The 26,485-nt window shown below is 42.6% G+C and overlaps 1 protein-coding gene across 2 annotated transcripts in view; it reads left to right on the plus strand.

The window, feature by feature from the left end:
- The first annotated feature begins 1,612 nt into the window (after positions 1 to 1,612).
- Positions 1,613 to 26,485, plus strand: part of USP7 (ubiquitin specific peptidase 7) — a 67,533-nt gene continuing 42,660 nt past the window's right edge. The window contains exon 1 of one of the 2 annotated variants that reach the window (XM_014894584.2): positions 1,613 to 1,785. In XM_014894584.2, coding sequence (XP_014750070.1) covers positions 1,704 to 1,785 — 82 coding nt within the window. In that variant the 5' untranslated portion in view covers positions 1,613 to 1,703. The remainder of the gene's footprint in view (positions 1,786 to 26,485) is intronic. The other variant, XM_014894592.2, reaches the window with a different exon arrangement.

Consider the following 26,485-nt stretch of genomic DNA (forward strand, 5'->3'; position numbering starts at 1 on the left):
TGTCCATCCCTGTAGACTCCTGTGCTGCTGAGAAGCCAGACACGTTGAATTTTCCCCTCAGATTGGTTTTGCTTTGCTCATTTTATAAACTAGAAAAACAAATAATTTTAAAAATTAATTTATCTACTTGCAGGCAGACCAGCACTGTCTGCGTAGGTACATTTTCAGTCCCTTCAGGAGGCCCAGTTTTGCATGTTCTGAGTCCTTCCCTTTGGAGTGTATCCTGCTGCCTGTTTTCCAGCATCCTGAAGTAAACACTGGGCTGTTTAATGGAACTCTCAACGGCCTTCCAACTACACTTCCATCCTTAAATGAAGCTGCTTCCTTCATTGCTCTAACCGCAGCCTGGACCAGCCAGGTATTATTATTATTATTCATCTGCACCCCTGCCTTCTCCATCCATCCTGGGAGTGACTACATCCTCCAGACAAGGCTAATAAAAAAACCAGTGGCATGCAGGCGGGGAGCAGTCTTGTTTACAGCAGCTTTTTCCCTTTCCACACATGACACAAACACGTTCTTTACCCGCCCGTCCATGCCGCACGGGTGGCAGTGGGCGCTGCCAGGTTCAGGCCGAGCTCCGCTCGAGGTCCAGCTCGGGCAGAGCCCCGGCTGCATCCCCGTGCGGGGGAGAATCGGCCATGAGCCCCCGCACGGCCCCGCACCCTCAGGCCCGGGCGCAACTGAGCCCAGGAGGCCCCGCCGGAGCCGGGCCTTGCCCCGCGGGTCCCCTCGCGAGGCGGCCGCTCTCGGTGCGCGGCCGTGCGGTGCTTCCTCCGCTCCCAGCCCGGCCTGGGCCCACACGGCGAGCGCAGGGCGCGGCCCCCGCCAGCCAGAGCCGGGGCGAGCAGCGAGGGCTCCGCCGCAGCGGTCGCCAAGGGCCCGGCGGGCATCGCAGAGCCGCGGCCGCGCCGCTCCCCGCGCAGGTGGCGGCAGCCCTGCGGGAAGGCCGCGGCGGCAGCGCCGGCCGGCCCTGTCCCCGCCCCTCCGGCCTCCTGGGGCGGCGGCGGCGGCCGCGGCGCTGTTCCCCTCCCTCCCTCTCTCGCTCGCTCGCTCCCTCCCTCCCTCCCCGGCTGCGGGGCTGTTCCCCCTCATGCGGATGTGACATTTCACGGCGTACCGCAGCCGCCATTTTGAGGCACAGAGCGCTGGCGGCGGCGGAGCGGCAGCAGCGCGCCGGGGCTCGGGCGACGGGGGCGGCCCGCGGGCCGGGAGCGGCGAGCCGGGCGTCGGCCAGCGGCGGTGCCGGGGCGCCGGGGGGGGCGGGAGGGCACGGCAGGGGCCCCGCGGCGCCTCCCCGACTTCGCAGCGCCGCGGACACCTCGCCGGGGGAAGGGGAAGCGCCGGGCGCCGCCGGGCCCTGACTCCGGGTCTCCCGTCCCCCCCTCCCGGTCCCCTCCCCTCCGGCCCCCGGGGAAGCCGCCGCCTCCGGCCGGTCCCTCCTCCCAGCCCCTTTTCCCCGACCGGGTGCCGCCGCCGAGATTGGGCGAATAGCGAGCAAATACGTGCGCGTCTCGCTGCCTCCGCCGGCGCCCCGCTCCCTACTCGCCGGAGCCCCGCCGCAGCCCCCCGAGCCGGGCGCCCAGTCCCGGCCGCTGCCGAGGCCCCGCCGCTCCTCCGCCCCTTCCCCTCCCGACACAGGCCCGCAGCCCCCCGCGGGAAAGGCCCAGCCCGCCGCCGCCGAGCCCCAACCCCAGCCCGACATGAACCACCATCAGCAGCAGCAGCAGCACCAGAAGCCCGGGGAGCAGCAGCTGAGCGAGCCCGAGGATATGGAGATGGAAGGTAAAGCCGGGCAGGGCCTGCGCCCTCAACTCCGCGGAGAGTTTCCCCCTCGCCCCTCTGCCCTGCTCCCGGAGCTCCCTCTCCGCCGCGTCCCCTCGGGGATCCTGGGCCGCCCTCCGCCGTAAACATGTTCTGCCCGGGCCGCTCCTGCTGGCCCCGGCAGCTCCGGGGCGCGGGGAGCTCTGCCCGGCGGGGCTGCGGGGGGACGCCGGGCAAAGTTGCGGTGCGGGGCCGGGGAAGGCGGCCCGGGGGGCTCCGCAGGAATTTGCACCGCGGGAGGGGGAGGGTGCGAGGGAAGCGCCGCTACAAAAGGAGCCCCGCGCCCCCGGACCCTCGGAGCCTCCCGCCGGGCGTGGGGGCGACCCGTGGCGGGGCACGGGGGTCCGGTTAAAGTAGTTGCCGTGATTCCGGGGCAGGGTTTTGCCTGGGGCGGGCGAAGGGGACGCGGTTGTCGCGGGGCTGCCCGGCGGGGCGGGCGGGGGGCTGCAGCCCTGCCCTGCCCGGCCGCTCATTGTATGCAGGCAGCTACGCTGCTCGCCATTTTTAATTAACCCTCCTGCGAGGGTTATTTACAGAACCCGCTGCCGGCCGGGCCTGCGCGGGTCGGCGGGCAGCGCTGGCCATGTGTAGTGCCTGCACAGCCCGCGGCCCGCATCCTGCACCGTCATGCAGTTGCGCTGGCTCCATAAAGGAGGCACTACGTTTGCATGTTCCCTACCCCCGTCCGGTGTAGTCTCCAGTGGTGCCTTTAGCGGGGCCTTTTTTTTTTTTTTTTCCCCTCTCTTTTGCATTGTGGTGTTGTTTTTGCACGCCCTCCTGTCCACTGAACAACACCTTCCATGTGAATTCAACGCTGTAAAATTATTTTGGGCAAATGTACGGCAGGGTTTCGATCCCAAAGGAGGGACGGCTACAGTGAGCTAGCTACTTGTACTGATTGACTTGGAGGTCAAAATCACCAACTACCTAAATATCGTTTAGAACGCCTGGCTGTGAAGATGATAATTCTTCTTATAATGAAGAGTGACATAAATACTCCCCAGCACAAGATATTTTGCTCGAAAGCAGGACAATCGACTTAGCAAATATACCTATCTGCTAAATAATAGCCATTGAAATTGGGAGGAGGGAAGGTGTTTCAGTGGAAGTTTGTCACAGTGACTGTGAGATTACATTTCAAGATTAGAAGGTCATTACATAAAGCCTGGCTTTTTAAAACATAAGTGTCTATTTTATGCAATAATGTCTAAAGCTTATTTACTATCTAAGTTACTCTTCAGTTCTGTTGTAGTAAAATCTCCAGATTGATGTTTCTATACAATAGGACAACTATGAAAAAGGAGGAGATTTAAAATAAACCTCCAGTTTGTATACATACAGATATTTGCATCTTGTGGGTTACAGTTTCCAGCAGATTGTTTGATAGTCATTAGTAATCTGCATTTTCTCAGTGTCCTTTTCAGGTCCTTTAGGATATTGACTGTATTTATTGGTTTTATTTTGAATTTTGTGGGCGTCCAGTTCTACCATGCTGGGCTCACTGTGACATGCTGGACGTTTTTATGCAGTTTAAGGATGTCATGTATTTCTCTGGATCGAACCCACTCTGCCACTGGGAATGTGGAAGTCCAAAATACATGCAGAAATCACTGTGAGGGTTGTAAAAATCATGCTGGTGGCCACCTCCATTGGAGGGAAGAGTCTGCACATGTCAACATAGTGACACTGTGAATACATCGTTGTCTCAGAAATCTATTTGAAATTTATTACACCACACACAGCTGATTCCAACCGATATAACAAACTTGGTAATTTTTGAGAACTATCCATTTATGTAAAAAACAGAAAAGTTTAGCCTTTAGAGTTTTTTTTCCCCATACTTGATTTTTCTTAGAGAAACATGTTAATTTTACTGGACTGCAGAGATCAGATTATTGTTAACTTTTTTTAAAAGTTGACATCATGGGTATCTATCAATTTAATGTGTAAAACAGTGTTCATCATTTTAATATATGGATGTTTGTGCTTTCTTTAGAGATGTTTTCGAGCAGTGAGGAAAAGACATAATAACATGTAGTTAGCTTAATTTTAACATGCACAGAGCAGTATTGGATGCCATTCTTTGGTGAGTGATCACATTAGATTTAGGAGGCATGTGAAGAATGCACAGTGGAAAATTGCACATCTTGATTTTAAATTACTTTAAGGTTTGCTTAGTCTGTGTACAGCTACACTGACCAATTTTTAAAGAGTGAAATAACAATTTCAGATATAGTAATCGAAGTGCGGAATTAAACTGTTCAGGGTTGAATCAGATATGGTATTTTGAGTGTTTGCTCTCATGTCCCTATTTTGTCCCCTCCCCTTTCCCTTATGACTAATTTACTCTTCCTTGATGACCTTATGGACACTCTGTGTAAATGAAAGTACTACTGGACAGGGCTTTTGGACTTCACAAGGGATGAAGACATTCCGTTTAGAAAGAAAAATTAATCTCTGCATCACGGAGGAAAGAAGCAGTGGCAGCATGGTGAGGGCCAGGTACATGCTCAGCAGGACCAGGGTGTAGGCTCACCTGCTTGCAGTGCTCTGCAGTGCTGTTGTGTTACCAGTCACCCCTCTGTGTGTTTAGTCCTGTTACCTGTGGGTGTTAGGAACCAGCTCTAGCCTTACTGGGGCTTGGCAATAGTGATATGTGGACAGAGAAACTTTAAATTTCGCAGCACTGTAGGAGTTGTGTCCCTGAAGGCAGCTACTTCCCAAGCTGAGGGGACACTTGGACAACACAGTGCTGCTGCTGGTTGTCCCCTCATGTGCCACACCAGCTGTTGGGTTACTGCACCTCCCTGTGACTATTAAAAACAGAAAGTGGGGGGGTTAAAATTGTTCAGATTATTAATTGGCTTCACCCTGCAGCCCCATTTAGTTGTGTGAGTGTGGTGAGGGTTTGCCATTGGGGCAGGAAGGAACAAGAAGGGCAGCTTGAGGTAGCACAGATGCTGACAGTTACCTGGCCAAATTCTGTCACTGTCCTGGATTCTGTGTGCACCCCTCATTTATTTAATGCTGCATAAAAGCATGTGATTCTGGCTGCCTCTGGGCCGAAACAGAGTGGGAGTGTGCAGATGAGCCGTTGGTGCCTGGGTGTTAGATAAATTAACAGTTTGGGGTGGCGATTAGTAAATTATCCCGTGGAAATTCTGAAGTGTTTATTTGTATGCTCAATAAATTTAGTGGAAGAAATAAATATTAGTTTTTTCTGTACTGTAAGTAGGGTGTGTAGTTTGCTTTATCACGCAAAGAATTAGGACTCTGGTGTTGCTAGTGAGTTGCTCTATAAAGTGTAATTGAATCCAAGGTTGATACTTTATATATGCTTCCTCTGTAACATCTTTTCACAAATGTGTGAGCTTCAAAGGACTCGGCTTAAGCAGTTACACGTTGCATAGGGTTCTTTGGTGAAAAGTCTCATTTGCAGTTTAATAACTCTAAGTTTCCCTTGTTTATAATTTGAATTTGTTTTTTTTTGTAGGCTCAGCCTCTGCCCATGGTTCCATAGGTACATGTGTTTGTCATTAGGAAAGTTTCTTTCCTGAAGTAGCCAGCACAGGCTTAGCAACACAGTGTCACAGGCAGGAACGTGCAGTGACTGGTAGTTCAGGTTGCACACTTATGTTCTGTCCTTGTGTCAGCTCTGCAGCCTCTCAGGCAATTCCATCTTTTAAGTTTTCCCTTAGTTCGGAGAACTTAAAATTGAGACTTGAATTGCAGGTTAAATGATGCAAGGTATGTACAAAAAAAAACCCCAGGAAAAACCTGACATGTCTGCTTGTATGTGAAAAGTTTAAAATCACACTATTTTGCAGTTTTCATGCTGCTGAAAGTTTGTTCTCCTTGCTCATTACTGACAGAATTTGCTAGATTTCAAACCCACTGTGGAATACTGGTCTCAAATACTTAACTTATTTTTGCCTGTTTTCTGAATGCTTGCTTCCCTCTCATGTTTTGTCCTCATTAGTATTCTCAATTCCTGGCAATTTAATATCATTTGCATACATAATCTAGTGTTCACTTTCTTTTTCTGCTTGCCTCTATGCCTTCCTCCTGAAGGCCTGTATCCCTCTTTTTCCCTGCACTCCTTTGCTGTCTTCTGTGTTGCTGTTTGCCAGGTGGTGATAAAATGGGGCTATGTGTTTGAGAGGAGAATATGCAGACTAATTTCATTATACAGCTGTGGGTATCTGCTTGTTTATGTGTTCTTCCTGCCCCTTCCCCTCTCCAGCGTTTTCCATGAAATAGGTGATGGTCAAGCAAGGGAATATCGAAATGCTGATGCAGTGGACAACACGCAAAATGAGGTTAATTCTGGGGTTATAGCTAGAGCAAAGAACCAGGCCTGGCCTCTTACTCCTAATGTTCATGTTTGGTAGCTCAGAAACAGCTTGCTTGGCCTTGGGAGAAGATGTGCATTGGATCATTCTCAAGTACTCACTTCATGCCAACCAGGAAAACGTCCTTGGTGGCTTCTGAAGAGTACAAGCTATGTCTGGAGTTCCTTCTGTGCATTCTCCATAAACTGGGTTCTCAGTAAGTAAACTCTCTGTGCAGTGGAAATAGTGAAATAGCGGAAAATGTGTGCAAGTTTTGGAGGGAAGTGCAGATTGCACACTCCTCAGGATGAGCTGTGTATCTCAGGCTTCCTTACAGCACTCCAGTTGTTCCATGCTGTTGACTGAATTTGGAAGTGGTAAAAACTGCTCCATGCTGCTCCTAGGGAGTTAAATAAAGTAAAGTAGCAAGCTGTCAAATTGTGGGGAGAGGTAATAGGAGCCCAAACTACTTCAAAAAAGCAGGTGAACATAGTTGTTTAAAACTAACTGAATCAGTTTCATTGCTGCAAAGTAATTTATCACAAGAAAATCTAAACAGTGTATCCAGCCTGTAGCAGTTAAACCAGTTTAGCCAGTACATCTTGCATGACATCATTCGATATTTGGGGTAAGGGTGAAAATGAACTGGTTTAAAGCTTGTGAAGCATCCAATTTTTCTTGAATGATAATAAATTTAAAATAGGGCATTGTTTGCTTTAGTTTGTGCTTTGAGATGTCTCAGATCAGTTGCTGTAGTTTGACTTTGTATCTTGGGGCTGTAGATTGTGAAGGAGTAAAATATTGGGTAGCTTGCAATGCAAGTTATTAGTAATCCATAGCCAGAATGCCTTTTCCCCTGAAATACATATGTGTATTAATATAGTAATGTCAAATCAGTACGTAGTAGATTTTTACCAGCAACAAGGTTAACAGTTATTAAAAAGTGTTCTGACATGTAGAAGGGGGGCTGGAGACGAGCTGTCTTATTTGTCAAGTTACTAAGTATACAGTGTTGTTTTCTGAAACATTTCCATTGGTCACTTTGCTGCAGTGGTTGTAGCATTTTAATTTCATATAGTAGCAAAAAGAGTGAAAGTGCACCTAATCAGTGACAATGGCTGAAGCATGATCTGTGAGTATTGTTGCAGGCTTAGACTGCAATATTTTAACATTTTTGCTAATCCATTTATTTTTCATCTTGCCTTGCTGTTTGTAGTAAAATTATTTCTACAAGTTTAGAAACATTGAATAGGGTTTGAATGACTTGCTGGCAAAATAAAGGATGGTCAGCTTGGAAATAGTGTCTTGTTCTGACTTTGATTTGCCTAGATTCCCTAGAAGGCTGAGATTTTGTTCACTAGAAATAACTGGGCTTCTGGAAATTAGCAGATGGATTTTGAAAATACTGTGCTGGCTATTTCCAGTTTTGGGAAGACAGTGCTAGTCTTACTGTAGTGTCTAAGAATCTTGGGGATTCTCTTCAGAATTTAAAAATACATTTGAAAACTGTTTTATATTGGATTTGATGTGATCTAGAATATCACAATTTGATTGTCCAGTTTAACAGCATGAGCATATTTGTTAGGCAAAATGTATTAAAAATATAGAGATCAAGTAATAAATTTTGAGAAAATTTAAATTCCATGCTGTAATCAATACAGCATAGCTCAGTTAGTGTTTTTAATTGCTGTTTGGCAGCTATTTTAAACATTACCAAAATAAGTAATTCCTGACCCACATAATAGTGAAGATTTTAACAAAACCATCATGCTCTATAGCATCAAATGTCTTAGGAGAACAGGATGTTCACTGTCTGCAAACCTGAGTTCTCCCTGACTGCAGCTGTAAAGTGAGCTCCAGAGTGATGCCACCCAGAGAAGGTGTGCTGGAGCATCCTGCTTGAATTGGGGAAGGAAAAAACACTGTTCCCTTGACTGTTCTTGCATATGTGCTGGATCTAGACAGTCTTCCAGGTGTCCTGAACACCATCAGCCCCTCTGCTGGCACTCCAAAGCATATTGCAAGCCAGAGGAAGATGATGTGGATAGTGAGCTGGAATGTCGTCTGAGGAGAAAGTTCAAAATAGATATTTTTTTTTAGCAGTACTGCAGTGTTTTGCAGCTTAGGAGAGGTGATGAGTTTTTTTAATATAGTCACATCTCTTTGATATGAAACATAAAATTGCTGGGAAACAGAACTTGGAGCTTTATATGTTGTGTGTTAAGGGGTTTAATGCACTCCAGTAGAACTTGATTTAAATGCAGAAATCTGTGAAAATTATTAAGGTCATCCCTTTTCCTAGTGTAAATAGCAAAAGATGTGTAGGAGTATCATTGGTGTTCACTGAGCTCTAGTCTTGATCATCTGATGATTTCACAGATGTAAGCAATGTAAGAATGTTTTTTAAGAATGTGGCATCTCCAGCTGTGCACGTGTGTTTTGATAAAGGTCTAAGGACAGTTCTGGTTTAGGGTTCTAAATGTGATGTTATCCTAATACAGCCATGTTTGAAAAAAGGAATGGTTGTGTATTCCCACAACAGAGATTTTCCTCCCCATGTGTTTCAGTGAGTTTTCTAATATCCCTGATACTGTTCAGCAGAACTTAGGTGAAGATTTTGATAAAAGTGTGAAAGTACCTGTTAAAACTTGGTGATGGTTTTAAACTCCAAATACAACTTAGGAGGTTAATATTCTTTCTGATAAATAGATCAGGCATTAGTAGTGTGAATTGATTTCATAAAATGCCTAGTCTGTGATTTGAAAATGTACAGATGTTACATCTATCTTTAGTAGATAAGGTAATAAATGATGTTATTGGTTTTAGTATATGACATTTAAGAAGGGAGAAATTACATTTTTAAGAAGAGAAACAGACTTCCCAATATAAGACCAATACACTGTGTGAGGAAGCCACCCTGGCAGCTGTGCCCCCCGTCTTGTTGCTCTGTTGTGCAGCTGAGCCTGTATCCCCAGCAGAGCAGGAGGACATTTGATTAGGAGCTTTGAACTTACCCATGTTCTGCAGTTCTCCCCCTGTGCTGGATATGATTGTGGCAATGGCAGAGGCTTGTGTACCAACATTCCAGTGTGCAGGTGTTGGGATCTAAAGGCTGGCCACCCTGTGCCTGGCATCTATTTCCGTGCATTGCTGTTTTGGCCATCAGCTGTGATAAGGGACCATTATGGATCTGGTCCTACCAGGCTGCCTCAGCCCCCTGTATGAGTGTGCTGTTTAGCACTGTGCAGTTTTTAAGCAGTAACCTGTTGCATTTTTTAGTCTTGAGAGTCTCTGATTGCTGGAAAAGAAAGAAGACATTAACAAATGTTTGGGGAGTGAACATTTATTTTTATTACTTTTTTTTCTTGCCCCCATCTAAGAATGCCTGTTGTCTTAGTCAAGGTGAAATTCTGAATCCTAGTACAGGGGCATGGTGATTTCTGCATCATCTTTGGTTTTCTTCAAGACCCAAGATCACTTCATTTAGAGATGAGGCAGAACTTGGATTCTCCTTTATGCTCACAAATCCAGACAGTTCTCTTGATGCAGCCACCTCTTTGCTGCTCAGCAGTTGTGAAATGTGTCTCAGTTACTTATCACCAGATAGTAACAGTGATCAGGGACCAATTTTTAGGCACAGGTTTTCCTTCAGAGTGTATCTTAATTCTTCCAGTTAGATAAATGGTTAATTTGCTTCTGTTACAGATGTTGGAGCTGACTGGACACTCACATGCTGCTGTGTGGGTCTGCAGGCTTCAGGTGCTAAGACAATGTGAGGTGTACTCCTTTTATAGCATACAAAAGGAAATATGCTTAAGCAGAGTCTGTGTGAACCTTTTATTGTTCATTAAATCAAGCTAAAGATTAGTTAGATTTCCTTCTTCCTTGGGAATAGTGAGGAGCTGACCTCTTCTAAAGAATTTTTCACCTGGTTAAGTGTTACTTGCGTAATAATATCAAGGGGTGACCCTAATTCTGGAGAACAGGAGAAACTATTAGAAGTTTGAACGCAGAGATAACTCAAATGTGTCTGTATATTATATGAATTAAACAGTGAGTCACAAGGCACATGCAAAACCCTCCCTGCTAATTGCAATTAGAGAAGTGGTATTTTTCATCTGCTTTCCTCTCTTATTCTTCCTGTGTGGCTTTTACCTCCTCTATTTCAGTCTGACTGTTTCAAATACTTCTTGCACTCTGCATCAAAAGAACAGTCTCCTTAAAAATTAATATAATACTTTATAATATTTCTGTCATGCCACAAAGGTAACCATAAGCTTAAGTGTTGGGGTTTTTCTTTTTTTTTTCCCTTTCTTTCTAAGAGTGTCCTTATGGTTGAGGAATTAAAAATAAGCAACAGTAAAATCAACCCCAAATCTGCCAGAACTAAAACCTTAGTAATAATTTCTTTAAAAGTAGTTAATTCTGAAAGTTTAACCACAGAATTTTATAAAATTTTTTTCCTTCAAATATATTGCTTCAATTCTATATTGATTTTAAAATATTTCCTTATCCTCGGCAGATTTCTCTTGTTTTTCCGATTTATTTTGTTCATCAGGCTCATGCTTTGGCCTATCCTGTGCCCTGGAGTGTATAACCCAAAGCAGGAGAGGGGGCTGGTGTGGGAAGGATGTGGTCCCTACTGGAAAGGATTCTTGTGGCTTCCCTCTGAAGGAGGGAAAGCTGTGCAGCTCGTTTGCTTATCAGCAGAGCTCTGCTGGGGAAACCCTCTTGATTTTGATAATAGCACAGATTAATGGGAAAGTCATTAGAAAGTTGCACAACAGTGGATCTCGTTGTGCCTGTGTCAGTTGCCTGTTGATGGGCCATGGCTGTTGTGTCCCCTGTGCTTGGCTGCAGATCAGGAGTCAGACCAGGGGCTCTTCAGTCCCTGCAGCCGAGCAGGAGCTGGACGGGCTCTGGGGAAGCTTGGCTCTAGGGGTGGGACTGAGCTTGTTGGTATTGCCACTGAAGAAAGGTGTGTGGAACCTCAGCATCTGTCTTCAGACTTTAAAACTCAGGATAAAAACACTTTGGCTTTACTGGTCAGTGACCTCTCTTGCTGGATTAAGAAAACATTCCAACTAATTCTATAAGACCTTTCAGCATCCTGCAGTTACAATGAACTGAATGCAGTGAGAGCCCATGCCTCAAGTGGTTCTCCTCAGTATGTTTATCTGTTTGTTGTTTTTCAGATCATAAATACCCCAGGAGTGTTTGTGTAAATCTGTATTGCAACTAATAATTAAGATGAATAAAAATTTAGATATTTCATGCCACCTTTGAAAAACAAAACTGAGGTCAAATCCAAGAATAGTATGTGATTACTTGAAATAAAGCTTACTCAAGGTCTGAACATGAGCCATGGGAGCCTTACTTATCCAAATGTGTAAACATTTGCTTTTGCTGAAGTTGTACCAATAGCACTGAATTCAACACAGACTTCATCTTGAAGGCCCATTTTGTTCAAGATTATTATTATTGTTACCTGGCTTTTGCTGAAGTTAGTCCAGCAGAAGCCCACTTAACAGGTGTGCATGCTTGACCCCTCTGGAGCCAGAGGCATCAAACATCTCCCACATCCAAGGAGTCTCTGCTTTACAGTGTCAGGTGGTGTGCTGCAGTCCAGCTGAGAATAATGCTTGCAAGAAAGAGGAGCTTAACCCAAAATTGAGCACAAGCTGCAGGGAAGGTCCTTGATTTTGGTCTGGGCACCAGACCTCGTTATATCAGATGACTTTTACATGCTGCTGAGAGCCAGGGAAAGAGTTGTGTCTAGCTCACATTGCTGAAGAGAAGAGGTTGTCTTCTGGAGCAGGGTTTTTGACCTCTGTGCTACCCTTTTGCATCCTTGCTCATAAGGAGATGAATGAAGAGATCTGAATTGAAAATAACTTCCTTATTTTGTATTTATTTTTAACCTAGCTCAGTTCACTGGTCTGCTTTATTGTTTGGCCCCACAGACAAGTGGGTCAACTTCACTGAGGAGGCAGGAGGATGAGAAAATTCTTAAGCCATTAATGGCTTCTGTAACTCGTTTTTAATGCATACCCAAGACCCTTTATTGGGCACCTGGGCTTGTCTCCCCCAAGAAATGCATAGCAGGCCATAACAAAGTTCCAAAGGTATAAAATCCAAGTTTACAGAGCTCTTAGTGCAGACACGTGGTTTTACCATTATAAAAATTGGATGTTTTTCAGATGCAAACCACTTCTAGGGATGAAATTGTTCCTATTACAGGTCTGCTTCTGAATGTCTTCACTTCTTTTACTTCATCTTTTCTCTTCTTGCCACCAGGGTATTCATTGTAGCTTAATCTAGTTTCTTGCATTTTCCAAATTGGAGAGACATCTGAAGGGTCTTCAGTTTTTTCACCCGTACAAAGTGGGTTACTGTTTTCTGATTCAAGTACATATTAAGAAGTCAAACAGTTACCTAGCTTAAATTATAAATTTAAATAATAATTTAAATTAAATTATGATCTAAATGTATTTTTGGTGGATTTAGTCTCCTGTCCAAGTTGTCTTCGTGTGGGATAAAAATTTCCAGCTTGCATTCAGACCTAGAGCTGGTGCTTACTGCAGCTGTTTGATCAGCCAGGGTTTCTGGCCAGTTTAATGGTCCTAATTTAAACAGAAGGCACTGATTTCTGGAATATGGTTGGATAATAAAAGTTTTTACCAGTTGTGTTGGAAACAGAGAGTTTCAGAGTTAATCTGCTCTCTGATCTGGAAAGTTTGCAGACGAAGATGCATGAAATTTCTGTCATTTTGAATTCAGCTTAAAGTGTGCCTATTGTTGTTAGCATCACATTCACAGGTTAGACCTAAGAAGGTAAAGTTGGCCTAGAGCTGATGTGCTTAATGCTAGACAGGGTCTAGTTAGTGTAGCTGGAGCAAAATGTTGGCAGAGATTACCTGGGCTGATGTTAATTTTTGATCTCTCATTTTTAATATACCTTGAAATGCACATTAACCACCTCAGATGCATGCTTTATTAAATCAAAGGATGGGTGTACAATAGAAGTATTTAAATTTTTGGCAGCATACAGCTTTGTAAATAGATATTTTACTTTTCTGGAGTAAGAAATTTTTTAAGTAAGTAGAGTTGTTGAGCAATTATGGTTGATTTCTACCCTAACCATGGACCATTGCCTTCTATGAGAAGCTTGTTAAACTCTGAGTGTTGTAAAGCTGCTGGTAGTGTGCAGTTTTGATGTCTACATCGTGCTCAGGAGTTTGGGGAGGGATTATTCATTTGATAACTTGCCTCTCCAGTACGGATGTACTGTGCCCCATAGCAGTCCTGTTCCTGGGGAGCCACCTCCCAGCCTGGTGGGACACTGCTCTGTGCCCCTGTGTTTCCCAGGTGGAGGAAGGGCTGCCTTGGCAGGAGAAGCTTTGAAAAATACTGAACTGCTTCCAGAAGAAAAACTGTCCTACCTCCTGGTCCAGTCCAGAAGGGCACCTGGAGAAGTGGGCAGCTGGGAAGGATGCCTTGTTCTTGGCTGCAGCCTTGTCTGTGTGCTCCTTGGACCTGAGCAGAGGAGAGGCTGGAGGGATACCTGCTCCTTTTTACTGCTGCACTGAGAAAGAAGATAGTGTGTTAATAACTGCCTGCCAGGCAGGGAGTGCTGGCAGCACTCGCCTAACATGGAATTTTTAGTGGTATATGTTCACTTCAGAAGTTCAGCTTATATTCAAAAGATAGTTGTGCACTTGGCTGTGTTAAGTGGGCTTGAATTTTCTGGGAGCTGGAATGCTTTCCTCACCCTACTGCTTTTCTTTTCCATCTTAATTCACTCAACAAGGTCTGTAAGTGTAAATCCTATAGTGGTTGAATGTATGCAGCTGCCACCTTGATCTGCAGAGAAATTTTGACTGTCTCTGTAATCTTCAGTAGCAGCAAAAGCTATTTTAAGATGCTATTTTAATGTTAGTTCAGCACCTGAATATACCTGAATAATGTGATTTATGGCTTACCCAGAGTGCTTAATCACTTTCTATGTTGTTCTAAGATTTGGGAGAAAATACAAATTGCTGTGAATATGCCACTCGTAGTGGTGAGAAATGCCTTCTCCTTTCCACAGAGTTCTACCAGCTCTCTGAGATGTGTTTTTTCAAGCAATGATAATAAAATATAAGTGTTGGAGTTAAGTTGTTGGAGGTCTACTGAAGTGCATGTTACCATTTTAAAAAGTTTATAGAGCACCAGTGAGCTAGCAGGAGCCAGTAGTTGCAGGAACAGCTCTTGTGTGCACATCGTGTACCTGCCATCTGTCTGCATCATGTACCTGCCAAGGCTTTCACTCATCCTCTCTGTATTTCTGAACAAAACTCAAAAAGTGAAAACCCTTAATGCCCTAGAACTCTAGAATGCTTTTTGTCTCCTGGTTTGCTTTGTTTCACCCTGAACATAAAGCATAATAAAGATTATGGACCTGTGTAAGCACAGATTCTGATTGTTGGTTGTTGAGAAATCGTATTACTGGAACTTGGATTGCTGATCCTGTTCAAGATGTAGCCATACCAAGTACACTAGTATATGAAATAAAATGTAGGATCATTTCTTTGATCTCAGATAAAGCAGTTATGTAAGTCAAGTATTAAAATAATAGTGTCAATAATACTAAAATAAACCTCAATTCTATAAATAATACCAAGACTACTGATTCTGATTTAGTCCTCACTTAGAGAACAGAAAGTGTGAAAGCTGTATCCTTGTTGAGCCAATCTGATTGCATAGTTGTTAAAACTGATAAAAAAATCTCATGGGAACTCTGCACGTCCTGCAGACTTTTTTCTCTTAAAAAATATCATAGTTGTCCCTAGAACAGCAGTTGTAACATGCAGTTAATGCAGTGCAGGCAGTGCTGTTGTGTAGCAGGAGTTTGTCACTCCGTGCTGGTTCTTAACCTCAGTTGCAGAGGGATAACAGGATTCTGCTGCAGTGCTTGAGGCAGTTTGTCTGCATGTGTGCAAATGCATGGGGGGTGCATTTATTGGTAGATGTGGAATAGTCTTTCCTTTTCCCCAGCAGCTGGAGCTCAGCGTTCAAATGGGAGTTCCCTGTACGGCTCAGCAGGGTGAGTTCAGAATTGTGTCTGAGAAGGAAGCTTGCAGGGATTGGGAATATGCTCAGACTTCAAGGGTGCTGGATTAGATTAAGGCGGGGAATAAGCACTATTGGCGTTGAAATCCTTACATTTGTAGCCTGTTTGCTTGAGAAATTTTGCTGAGTTGATTGCTAATAGGATTTGCAGAAAATAATGAAAATACCCTTCCCCCAGTTATAAACCCAAATTTGGCTGTGAACACTGCATGTGTTAGGTATGATGGCAATAGCAAAAGCTAAAACCACGTGCCTGTAAATTAATTGAATGGTGTTTCTCTTTGTTCTGGGGTCATTTATTCTGTGTCAGCACTTTGAAGTAAATATTTTAATTTTCAAAGAAGAGAGGGTGGCATGTGCAGTGTTTTGAACACTGGAGGAACACCTTTTTATCTTGCACTGTGCAACCAGCAGTAGTGGATGTGGTATTTTTCCTGTGTATGCAGCCGGGTCCTTGGGCTGCTTTGCCTCCCTCCTGCAGTTCAGCTGCAGGTGGCTGAAATCCCAGGGCCCTGCCTTGAGAAGGGCAGTGTGGGGAGATCCTACAGCTTGATAGAAATTTTCTGATAAAATCTCAGGGATCTCCAGCATCCCACAGATTATCATCTAGATGTTTAATGCAATATCTTGTTTACTCAGATTGTCCAAATCAAAGGCAGACAGAGATGTGCTTACCCTGTCCCCTTGTCTGTGTTTCTCTCCTTTTGGTCTTGTGGGATTTCTTTGATCTTAAAGTTTACTGAAAATGTATCAATAATATAACATCCACAGGGACATTAAAATACCTGAGCTTGGCCATATGAATTAACAGTGTATGTTTATTTTAACATTTTTATGGTCAAAGGATGCAATGGGGGGGAAAGGTGCATCTGCTAGGTAAAAATCTAAATTGTGTTGTCTGATGGGGTTTGTGAACAAGCTTAAACAGGTAAAGACTCTCCTTTTACATATGCACAGATAAATTTCCTGTTGTGTAGCTTAGCTGTTAGAAGTATGCCAGTGTTGTGTTACCACCTGGATAAACACAGCATTGCCACTTGCAGCCACCTGGTTTCTGTAGGTAAAATAACTGATTATTCTTTCAAAGGGTTGGTTTGCTTCTTTTGCTGGTCTGAGAGCTGTGTCCCAGAGAGCAGCTTCTCCTCCCTGATAACCTCCAGCAAAATAACCACTAAAGTAGCCATTCTCTTTTCAATCCCTGTCTATTTTATCTTCTCCTTTTTTTAAATTTGTCTTTTATCTCTCTTTTTATTCTTTATTGCAGAGGCACAGCGTGTCTCTTCCTTTCTTTCAGAGAAAAAGTTTCTCCTTCCAGAAGGGATAACAGTTGCAGTTAAATTATTACTGTCTCTAGTAATTCTTAAATCCTGCTCTAATTCTGACTTTGACCAGTGGCAGCTGGAGTTTGTTTCAGGTTTGGGTCAGACCTGACTGTAATGGCATTTAAATTGGAGCTCTCTGCTTCAGTTAAGTTGCTTTAATAAATAAAAAATTTAGTCAATTTTAATGAAAATCCTGCAAATAATGCACATTATTGCAGATACTTTTTTTATTGTAGGTACTTCTATTTCTTCAGCAAGATCTCTTAAATCATGTCAGCTCTACCTCTGAAAGAAGGAACATCCTTATGGCTTCTTAATTGAATTTTTTTGGTGAAAAAGGTCTGGAGCTAAGGAAGTGCCAGGAATTACATACTAGACATTTTGTGGTGTACCTCTGTGTTTGGGTTTATTTTTCTCTTCTCCCCTGTGATCCACTGCCATGCACTATGCCATGCTCACACCCCTTCAAGGAAAACTGCTAGCAGTTTTAAAGTTACAGAAAAGTAGTCCAGGAAAAAGAGAGGCAGTGAGGATCCAGTAGTGGGGAGGACTGCCAAAAAAATCTGCTTTTGTAGGCTCCAGGGATATACTCCAAATAGTGAGAGCATTTGTGGGGTAAAAGTTGTAGCAGGAAATGTGAACAAACTAACTGGAGCAAAAGAAGTGTGAGGAGTGAGGGTTTCCGTCCCAGCTGTGTGTGAGGTTGTAGTGGCTGATGGTGACACAGACCACAAAATGCTGCATTATTAGAGAGAAAAATACAGGGTGTGGAGTAAACTTAAGGGACTTTGGGTTGTCCTGAGACAAAGGAAGAATCATTCATCCTCAACAGAATAAGGAATTTAAAATACAGCTCAATTCGATGGTCGTGTTTATACCAACTTCTAGCCAGAGGCAAAGCAGGAAGGCAGTAATTAATTTTGGAAGTCCTCAAAATTTGCTTCAGATGAGTGGTATTAGCAGTGGAGGGAAAATAGAAGTAGTCGGGAAGATTTACCAGAAAGAAGAGAGTATCTGGAATTAGGGTGTTCTGCAAAGTATAAGAAAGATGTAATTCACAGAGTGACACACAGTAGCCAACTGTCCTAAAATGTATTTTCAAGTCTATTTTGTTGTCTTTATGTTTTAAGAATAGTTGACCAGAAAGCTATTGAAATACTATCTGAGGATTTGGCTCATGAAACAAAAATTAAGTGTAATATGTAGTAAGAAAGTAAATATGCAACAAACGTGAGCAGTGAAATACAATTTCATCTTCAGAATGTATTTCTGATGAAAAATGTGCTAATTATAACTGCTGCTACTTGTGAAGTAACTCAGTTTTCCAAAAAAAGAAGAAGAAATTCGACCAACTTGTTTTGTCTCCCTTTACAAGGGAAAACTAATTTGGGTGATTATTTGGGATGGTGACACATCTGGACACTACTGAGATCACTGAAATCTGAGAGCCACACCATATACAATAAACTCCATCAGAAACATCCTTATCCCTCCACCTCTGCCATTTGGTTGCTCTTTAAATTCAAATGAAAATGAAATTACATAGGCATGAGGTCTTCCTTTTTGAATGCATCTCTCAAATTTCTGTTTCTGAAGTAGTTGTTTGCATAAATCATGTAGCTTTGGAGTTTGCAGCTGCAGATGTTCCTGTATGAGGTACAGGGTTCAAGAAGCTCTGTCTGTGATGGAGTTCTAAAAGATTGCTGGTTTAGAGGTGTTCCAGGGTATAGCAGTAGGTTCTTCTTTATTCTTGTTTGTATTACAAGTTGCTCAGGTTTGGAGGTGTGAATTTGGCTGTTCACATAATGTTCCTGTGGAGGAGTACACAGCAGTTTCTTTGCCTCGTGGATTTCGGTGTGTTTGTGTTAGGATTTGGAAAAGCAAGTTAGCCTCAAAATCTGTATATGGCTGTGTCTGTATACTGTTTTCTCTAGAATACAAAGTATAGCTTCATTCCTGATTGTGATTGCTTAACTAATAGGCCTGGGGAAGCAGGGACTTGATTCCCTGGTCCCATGGCAGCCTGTGTGGCACCAGAACAGCTGGCTGGCTGTTTAACACTGAATAGTTAAACAGGAAAAGCTTTTTCAGTCACTTTAAAGTTTTCTTTTGTTTTCAGTAAGAAAAGAATGCGACTTAAAATTGCTGACAAAGAAAAAGTGGTAAAATTGTCAGTGGAGTGCTTAAGTGAGGATTATAAAGTTCCCGTCTGCATTCTTTTAAGAATTCCATGGTAAATAGTGGAAACTGACACACGAGATTCCATAAAAAAAAATTTTCAGCTGTGTTATTTGTTTGAAGAAAATTGTTCCTCATGTAGACAGTATTAAATAATTAACACTGTTTAGTGCTAATTTTGGTGTCTGCTAACATTTGGATGTTTTCAGTACAGTAACTTTCATCTTCAAAGCAGCAAAGTGAAGCTGATCTTCAGAACGTTTTACAACAATAATCAGTTCTTTCTTAGAGCCTAAGTAATTATTTTCTTGCATTAACACTTGGAGGTAGAAAGGTTGCTGTCAGAATGGAAAGGGAAAATAAAGGTTAAATCTTAGTCAAAATGAATGCTGAAGAAAGTGTAAACTGCTTTGGGATTTAATGGTTCTGTTGTAGAGACTGAGGAAAGCTGTTGCATCAGTGCTCTGTTAAGGCTTCTAAAATTATTTTAGTGATTGCTAATTTTCGTGCTGCAAACTAGAAGAAAGCAGCCACCTGGCAGATGATTCAGTAGATTAAAGCTAGCCAGAAATTTAATGGCTGGGGTTTCTTGGGAGTGTCTAGACCCCAAAATCTTCGTGGAGACTTCAGTGAAAACAGGGACACTGATGGAGGGATGGGAATTTCCAAATGGGAGCAGGATGGGGTAAAGCACCCCACAGTCTCTGCTCCCTGGGGCACCAGCCCTGAGCCTTTTTCGTGTTCAAGGCAGGGACATCACCAAATCTCCTGTACCAGCTGGACACCCCTTTCATGCACAGTCATTCCATGTTCATCCTCTTTGGTCAGTGAAGCTTTTGTGGGACATGGCACTGTGCTAACAGGCGAGGCTGGAAAATTGAGTTTAAGGAACAACCTCAAAAGCTCCTGGGAACCATGTCTTTTAGGAATTTGGGAAACTAGTGGAGAACAGAACTCTGAAATCTATGTCTTAAACAATAAGAAAGCAGCTTCTTTTCTAGATCATCCCATGTGAAAAAAGGAACATTTTTTGTTTTGCTCATTTTGCAGTTGTTAATTTTACATGAGAGCGTTATTACTGCTTGTTAATTACATCAAAAACAGACGTTTACACTTAAAGCATAGATTTTTTTTTTTTTGGAGTAGAAATCTCTGAAATCTCTTAAAATCATGGTTTGCTATTATGCTGGAAATGTATCTGTTACTATACACAGTGAAAACTGAATTTCAGTAGGAAATAATGATTTTGTCAGCAGTGCTCCCTGTATGGCTGGCAGGAAGCAGTAAATGTTCCTGTGTTACCAGGCTGTGCACGTGTGCATGTGGATCAGTTCACATAAAGAACTTAACAAAACAACCTCAAACCTCAGACCTTGAATGGTTTAATTGTTGTTGTCGTTTTCCCCACAGTTAATCTTCGCTTGTAAAAGCGACCCTGATGTGAGGTTAGGATTTATCAGCACTGGGCACCCCACACTAATTGGTTCAGCTCTGCAGTTCAGTGCCGTGGCTCTTCTTCAGAGCAGGAGGAAACTCACCTGGGCAGGTAGGGCTGATCCTGCTCCCAGCCCCACACTGCCTGGATGCTTCTCCACAATTGGGCCGGCTCTTTATTTTGAATGAAAAGTGCCAGACGCTTTGGCAATAGGCATTTCTTTCCTACAGTAAAGTTTTATAGATTCTACAAAACTGTGTTCTTAGTCAAGAATTTTATTTTTTTTTTTTTTTTTTTTTTTTTTTTTTTTTAATACTTTAGGCTAGTAACAGATTTTTTTGTATGAATGCTCAGAAGTTCCTTATGGAAACCCTGAATATTTGCATAAGATTAGCCACCCTGGACTGAGCAAAAATTGTTTAACCTGGTGTGTGGAGGTCTGTCAGTGGCAGATGCTGATGTTTAACGTGAGTGCAGGGGAGGGATGGCGAGTTCCCTTCCCTGCTGTGCACACCCAGAGGGTGTCTGAGCCTGGCCATGCTGCCTCTGTACCTTTTCACTGCTCCTCGTAGAATCTTCTTCCATTCACTGCATCGCCTTTGGAAGTGAACTGGCAATAATAAATGCTTTGTGTACATTCCCTATGCTGCTGATTTCGAACTCTGAGTGCAGCCTGGTTAACAGCCTTGCTTCCCCCTCCATATTGAAAAGGTATAGGAGAAGTAAAGAAGTTACAACAAGGAAAATAAAGATGGTACAATGTATCAAATGGCTGTTCAGTGGTATTGACTGATTAGACTAGGAAGGGTCCTGGATAATTGAGGAAAGATGTGCTGAAAGTCTGGAGAGCGGATTTTGTTTCTTTAAACTTGCATTCTGGTAATTTAATATGAAGTCCCTTGTGTATTATAAGTAGTAGAAAATCCTATATTCCCCTCTAGTCATGAAGAAGCCAAACCAGCACACACGGCAGGCTTGATTTACAATTCTTCTGTATAAACAATATCTTTCTGCTTCCATACTACATTTCAGATTGCTCTAGTACTCAGTGCATTGTGCTAATTACAGCCTGTAGTGGTTCTTGGTTGCAGAAGCCACCACCTCAATAAAAACATAGTCAGATACTGTGCTACTGAGATCTTTGAGTTGTGAATCTCAGCTGGGCAGTATATGCATCCAGTGGCATGGCAGAGTGATCACCACTCCTTGTGTCCTCAGGGACACAGTTTTTGCATTTTTCTAGATTTGCCATGGGATTGCCAGATCAAGTTTGGAGATGCTTTGGCCTGGGATTTCAGGCTGCTTTGCTGTAACAGCCACCTCTGAAACACATTCCATAGTTATCCTCAGAGGAATACTTTCTTGTGAGCATATTTGATTTTGACTCCTTTACTATGCAGCAAAGAAGCCTGGATTTAAGCTTGTTTGTGTTGTCAGGAAATACGATTAACTGTGCTTGCCTGGTTTTTCACAGTTTTATGTAGTTGTTAATGTTATTTTCCTGAATCTGATTTATTTGCCTTTCTCTCTTCTCACCAAAGCCTAGTCTAGAACTACCAGCTACCTGCATCTACTGAGTCAGATTCTGTGAACGTGGAATACTTTACTTATCTATCCATTTCTCTGCACAGCTGGCCCCATAAGAAGAGGGAAAACAAGATCAGTATTAGCAAATCTGCAATAATAAAGGAAGACCTTTAAAGCATTTCTGAAAATAAGAGGAGGAAATGCTGGAAGTGTTAGATCCCTAAATGTGAGGGTTTTGGTCACATTGCACAGTTTCTGTGGCTTGGTGTCATCTTTTCTGTTAAAAGGTAAATTAAAAGATGGGGCTAAAGTAGGTGGTTTATATTTTTTGCTCATAGGCTTATAAAATTAGTTCCAATGCAAGTCCATATGCATATGGAAGTCTAACATATCCAATTCTCTACCAGGAAATTAATTTTGCTTTTAAACTCCAACATGGACAGATCAACAGTGTTTCAACAGTTTAAAAATCACGTCACTATTAGGAAAATACAATCAAGCTACCTTCCTGTGCTACTGCTAGTGTGAGCAAAACTCAGCATGCTTCAAGGCTGAGTTCAGGAGTCAGCAGTGCAATTAGCCTTTGCTGTAAGGATGAATCTGGTCTCAAAACAGTTACAGAATCTGAAATAGTGGTGAATAATATTTTGACTCTGTAGCAAAGGAACTGCGCAGAAGCAGTGTACCTTCAGAGCTGGTTTGGGCAAGTGGTGTGTGTGATCATACCCATGTAAGGCAATGTTTTATGCTACTGGTATATGTGCAAAACCTTTTTGCTTCTTAAGCATACTGTGAGTGTTCAGTTATTGTATTCAGTTAAATAGATGTATCCCAAGACTCTCTGAGACTGTGGATTGTACTCATCCGAAATGGTACAGAAGTGAGTTCTGAAAAATTTATGTATCGGAGTAATAAAAATCATGCTGGTCCAGGTGGTGGAGGTGTGTGCTTTTCTAGACTTCCACAAGGAAAGAGAGAGGTGCTAATGGGAGCAGAATCAGTAATTCCACAATGTGCTTATATTATTATCCAAATATGCTTATTTTAATTGCTTTTTAATTGTCTGTTTTAAACGCACCAAGAACATGTCCACAGCACTGTTGCATGCTGAGTATAATGTCACACAAACAGAAATACTCTATGGCCCTTGGGCTGCCCTGCCTCCAGCTCAGGGGACATCCTTTTCTTCCCTCTTTCAGAACTTCCTTTTTTTCTGTGAGTAGTTTTGCAGCCTCTCTAGTGATGCCACAGATGGTAGCCTTTGTTGTTGCAGTAGAGAAGGACATTACTCAGTAGAGCAGTAAAACATAAAGAGGGGTGTGATACTGGAAAAACACATTGTTGAGGGTGTGTTCGGTAGGTTGGGACTGAGTGCCCGACCCGCAGCAGAGATGTAATCACACTGCCATCTCTGGAATGTGCAGAGACAAGACCTGACGAGTTGAGGTAGTTGCTTCTGTAGCCTTGCTGCTCTAGATACAGCAAGGAGAAGGTAGTGCCAGTCCAGGAGCTGCTGCCATAATAGGTCATGACACTTCTGATGTTTCTGCCTTTCCTGATCATGGAAGAAAATAATTTATCTTGTCAACTGTTCTAGTTACTGTTTTTTGAGTATTACAGGGTAGCCAGAAGCAGTCTTCCTGCCTTTCTTCCTGATCTGATTGGTTTCTAGAAGCACAGCCTAAGCTAAAAAAGCTCTTCAGACTAAGAAAAAAACTGTGAAAAATTTTTCAGCAGACCTTCTCTTGTCCTGATGGCTTCCAAGAGGTTGTGACACTGTATAATGCATAAAGCCAGGATAATGAGACAGGCAGGTTGGTATCTTCTGCTAAATAATTTCACCGTACTGAAGAAAAATTCATGCCAGTGCTGCTGTCTACCCCAGTTATTATACACCTGGGGCTTAAAAAGCATTTGAAAGATCCCTTGAAATGTGAAGGCTGCCTATACACACTCTTCACCAAGAGCATAAAGTTGTACATTTGTTGGATAATTATGTGTGTGTTGTTAGTGTCCAAACTGAACTCTGGTTCACACAATCTTTCATCTGACACTGAATTACTCATAAAGCAAAGGGTTAAAATGGTGAAAGCAGGTGATTTAGTCACTCTTGGTTTCAGTAAGTTTTTGGGGGGACTTCTTTAATGGCAGCTTAGTCCGCTGCGTGGGTGTATTGATAATACCCTAAATGGTTTTTTTGTGATAGTAGGAAGTTAATCACATTTCTAAGACATTTAAGAGTTTTGTTTGGTAAAGTGCCATCAGACTGCTCTTGTCTTTGAAGATGAGCAGACAAATGAGTTGCTGCAGCAAACTTCTTAGTTATGGAGCAGATTCTGAGTTGGCTATTTGTTCTCAACTATTTTTCTATCCACAAAGTTACATTGTACCTCCCATTTATTTTCCCACGGAGATAACTGTATCAGTGGGATGAAGCTTCTGATACTATTTACCTTACAGACTGGTATTGTTCATGTGTGTTGTGCAGTGTTCAGGGTCTTCTTAGAGTGTAACTGCTTTGCTTTATCTAAGAATAGAATAATCATGTAATCTATTAATACAATTTAGTTCCCATTCATTAGTTACATTGGCGCAGTTAGAAACCAGTCTGGCCGTCCTGTGCTTTGTCAAAATGTCCTCTTTGGCCGGGCAGACCCAGAGATGGGAATGCAAGGCAGCAGAACATAATGATTGATCAGTGTCCTAAGTGGTGGCTGCAGTGTTGTTACTGTCTGTCTAGTCATTGCTGCATATTCTGTAGGCACGGCAGAGATGAGTCTGGTTCCAGGAAGTTGTCCCATCCCAGTTCTTCATTTGCTGTCTTGTGTAACATCATCTCCTACTGTGGGAGATTTGCAGTTCCCAGTCAATAATGCAATAATTACTTGTTTCAGATGACAATTAGAGAGCAAGAGACTTCCGTATAATACTGTTTGGGTTTTGGTTTTGGTTTTTTTGGTTTTTTTTTTTTTTGAGATTTAATGTTGGCTACTTGCTCTTTAGTAAATAAATGTATTTTCTCCTTTCTTTCTAAATGTAATAGAGGAAATTTTGAAAGGATTGAAGATCTTTAAACCTTATTTCCCTAGCTGGAAGTCTCCTCACTTTCTGTGCCCTTAATACCTTTCTCCCTTAGTCTGTAAGGTTGGTTCTGCCTCCTGATACTTCTCTAGAAGCTTTTCCCCCTTAAGACTTAGTCATTATAATCATAACTTTCTTGTTATGGTACAGACATTTCTAGATACACCTTTTGGCACTGATCAAGTAATGAGCCATGAAGAAAGGAAAATAATAAATGAAGCCAAAGCAAATTTTACCCAGTTTTGCTAATGGGAGAATTAACTTTTAACTGCGAAGACAAATGACATAATATTTATAAGTAATGGAAACATCCATGACAGCAATTATCTACATCTTGATCCATAGGATCATGGGGGTTTATGTACTTCCCTTTTCCCTCCTCCCATTCTTCTGGCCAAATTAATCTCAGTCTCTGTTACTGTTTGATACCTTTGAAATGTTTTAGGTGAATTGCTTTTTTTGGATGCCTTTTGAAAGGCAGCCACAGTACAGAAATTGCTTGATTTCTCTTCAGATCTTTCATTATAGCAACCTAGGACTGTCTTGGAAAAATGAAACTGTGTAGAATGATTTTCATTTAATTCCTTTTCTCTTGAGTCCCTTTGTGCAGTAAGTGGTGTTTGTATTCTAACTGCAGGTAGGGATTAGAGGCCAAATAGTTTCTCTTGCTTTGGAAAAGCTGAGTTCTTTCAGAGCAAGTGGGGAAATTTTTGCTCTGAACACTTCTAGTAGTTCAAAGATTGACTACTGTAAATAAATTCCATTCAGATTGTGGAGGTGGGAGCTTGTTTGGATAATTTTGGTATGTGTGGTTGTTTCGGTTTTACTTTTTGGCCTGGATATTTGGTTTTTTGTTTGGTTGGTTTTTGTTTGTTTTTTTTAAACCCTGCCCTCTTGAGAGCCACTCTTTTCATCTGGCTTTCAGAGCAATGGTTTCCAGACTTGTGGAGAAGCAAGCTACTGGAACCCAGAAGTTTTCTTGTGAACTGTTACAGCCACATAAAAACCAGTTCCACAGAGTGCCTGCAGCCTCCTTACAGGCATGGTCTGGGCATTTCTTCTCTGGAATTGTGAAATAACCTCTTGGCGTTGTTTCTTCCAGCTCAAGGCAGGTATTTGCTCATCATCTTCTTCACATTTTTCTGACTTTCATATTCTTGCTTTCTGAGTCTCTTCAGTATCCTGTTTGCACCACCATGGTTTGGTAACTGCTTCAGAAAGCGTGGCATTTACTGCTTGCTTTAGGGATTTCTCAGTTATGTCTTTTGATATGCTGCATATAGCTCCTATAGCAAGGATCAACTTGGTGGTTAAAGAGATGATATTTATTATAGCACTTGAAATCACAGAATGTTTATTCATTATGATTTCTAGCAGTGGTGATTTCTTAATTCTTTTTTTTTACTTTTGTGCTATTATCCATGTCAGGCTGGTATTTTAAACTATGCATTGACATAAACTTTTAGATATTTCTTTATTTTTATTTATTTACAATACTGATACATTTTAAAAAAATAATTTAAAAAAAAAACTATTAAAGAGATTATGGTTTGTTCCACAATAGAGGAAATGTTCTGTAGTGAATGCAGAGAACCATGGCTGTGCTGCGCTGCCCCGAGGGGTGTGACAGCTTTGAGTCCTGACACTGAGGTGCAAAGCTAAACCTGGACTATGTG

This window comes from Sturnus vulgaris, chromosome 16 (assembly GCF_052056855.1).
Source record: "Sturnus vulgaris isolate bStuVul1 chromosome 16, bStuVul1.hap1, whole genome shotgun sequence".
NCBI lineage: Eukaryota > Metazoa > Chordata > Aves > Passeriformes > Sturnidae > Sturnus > Sturnus vulgaris.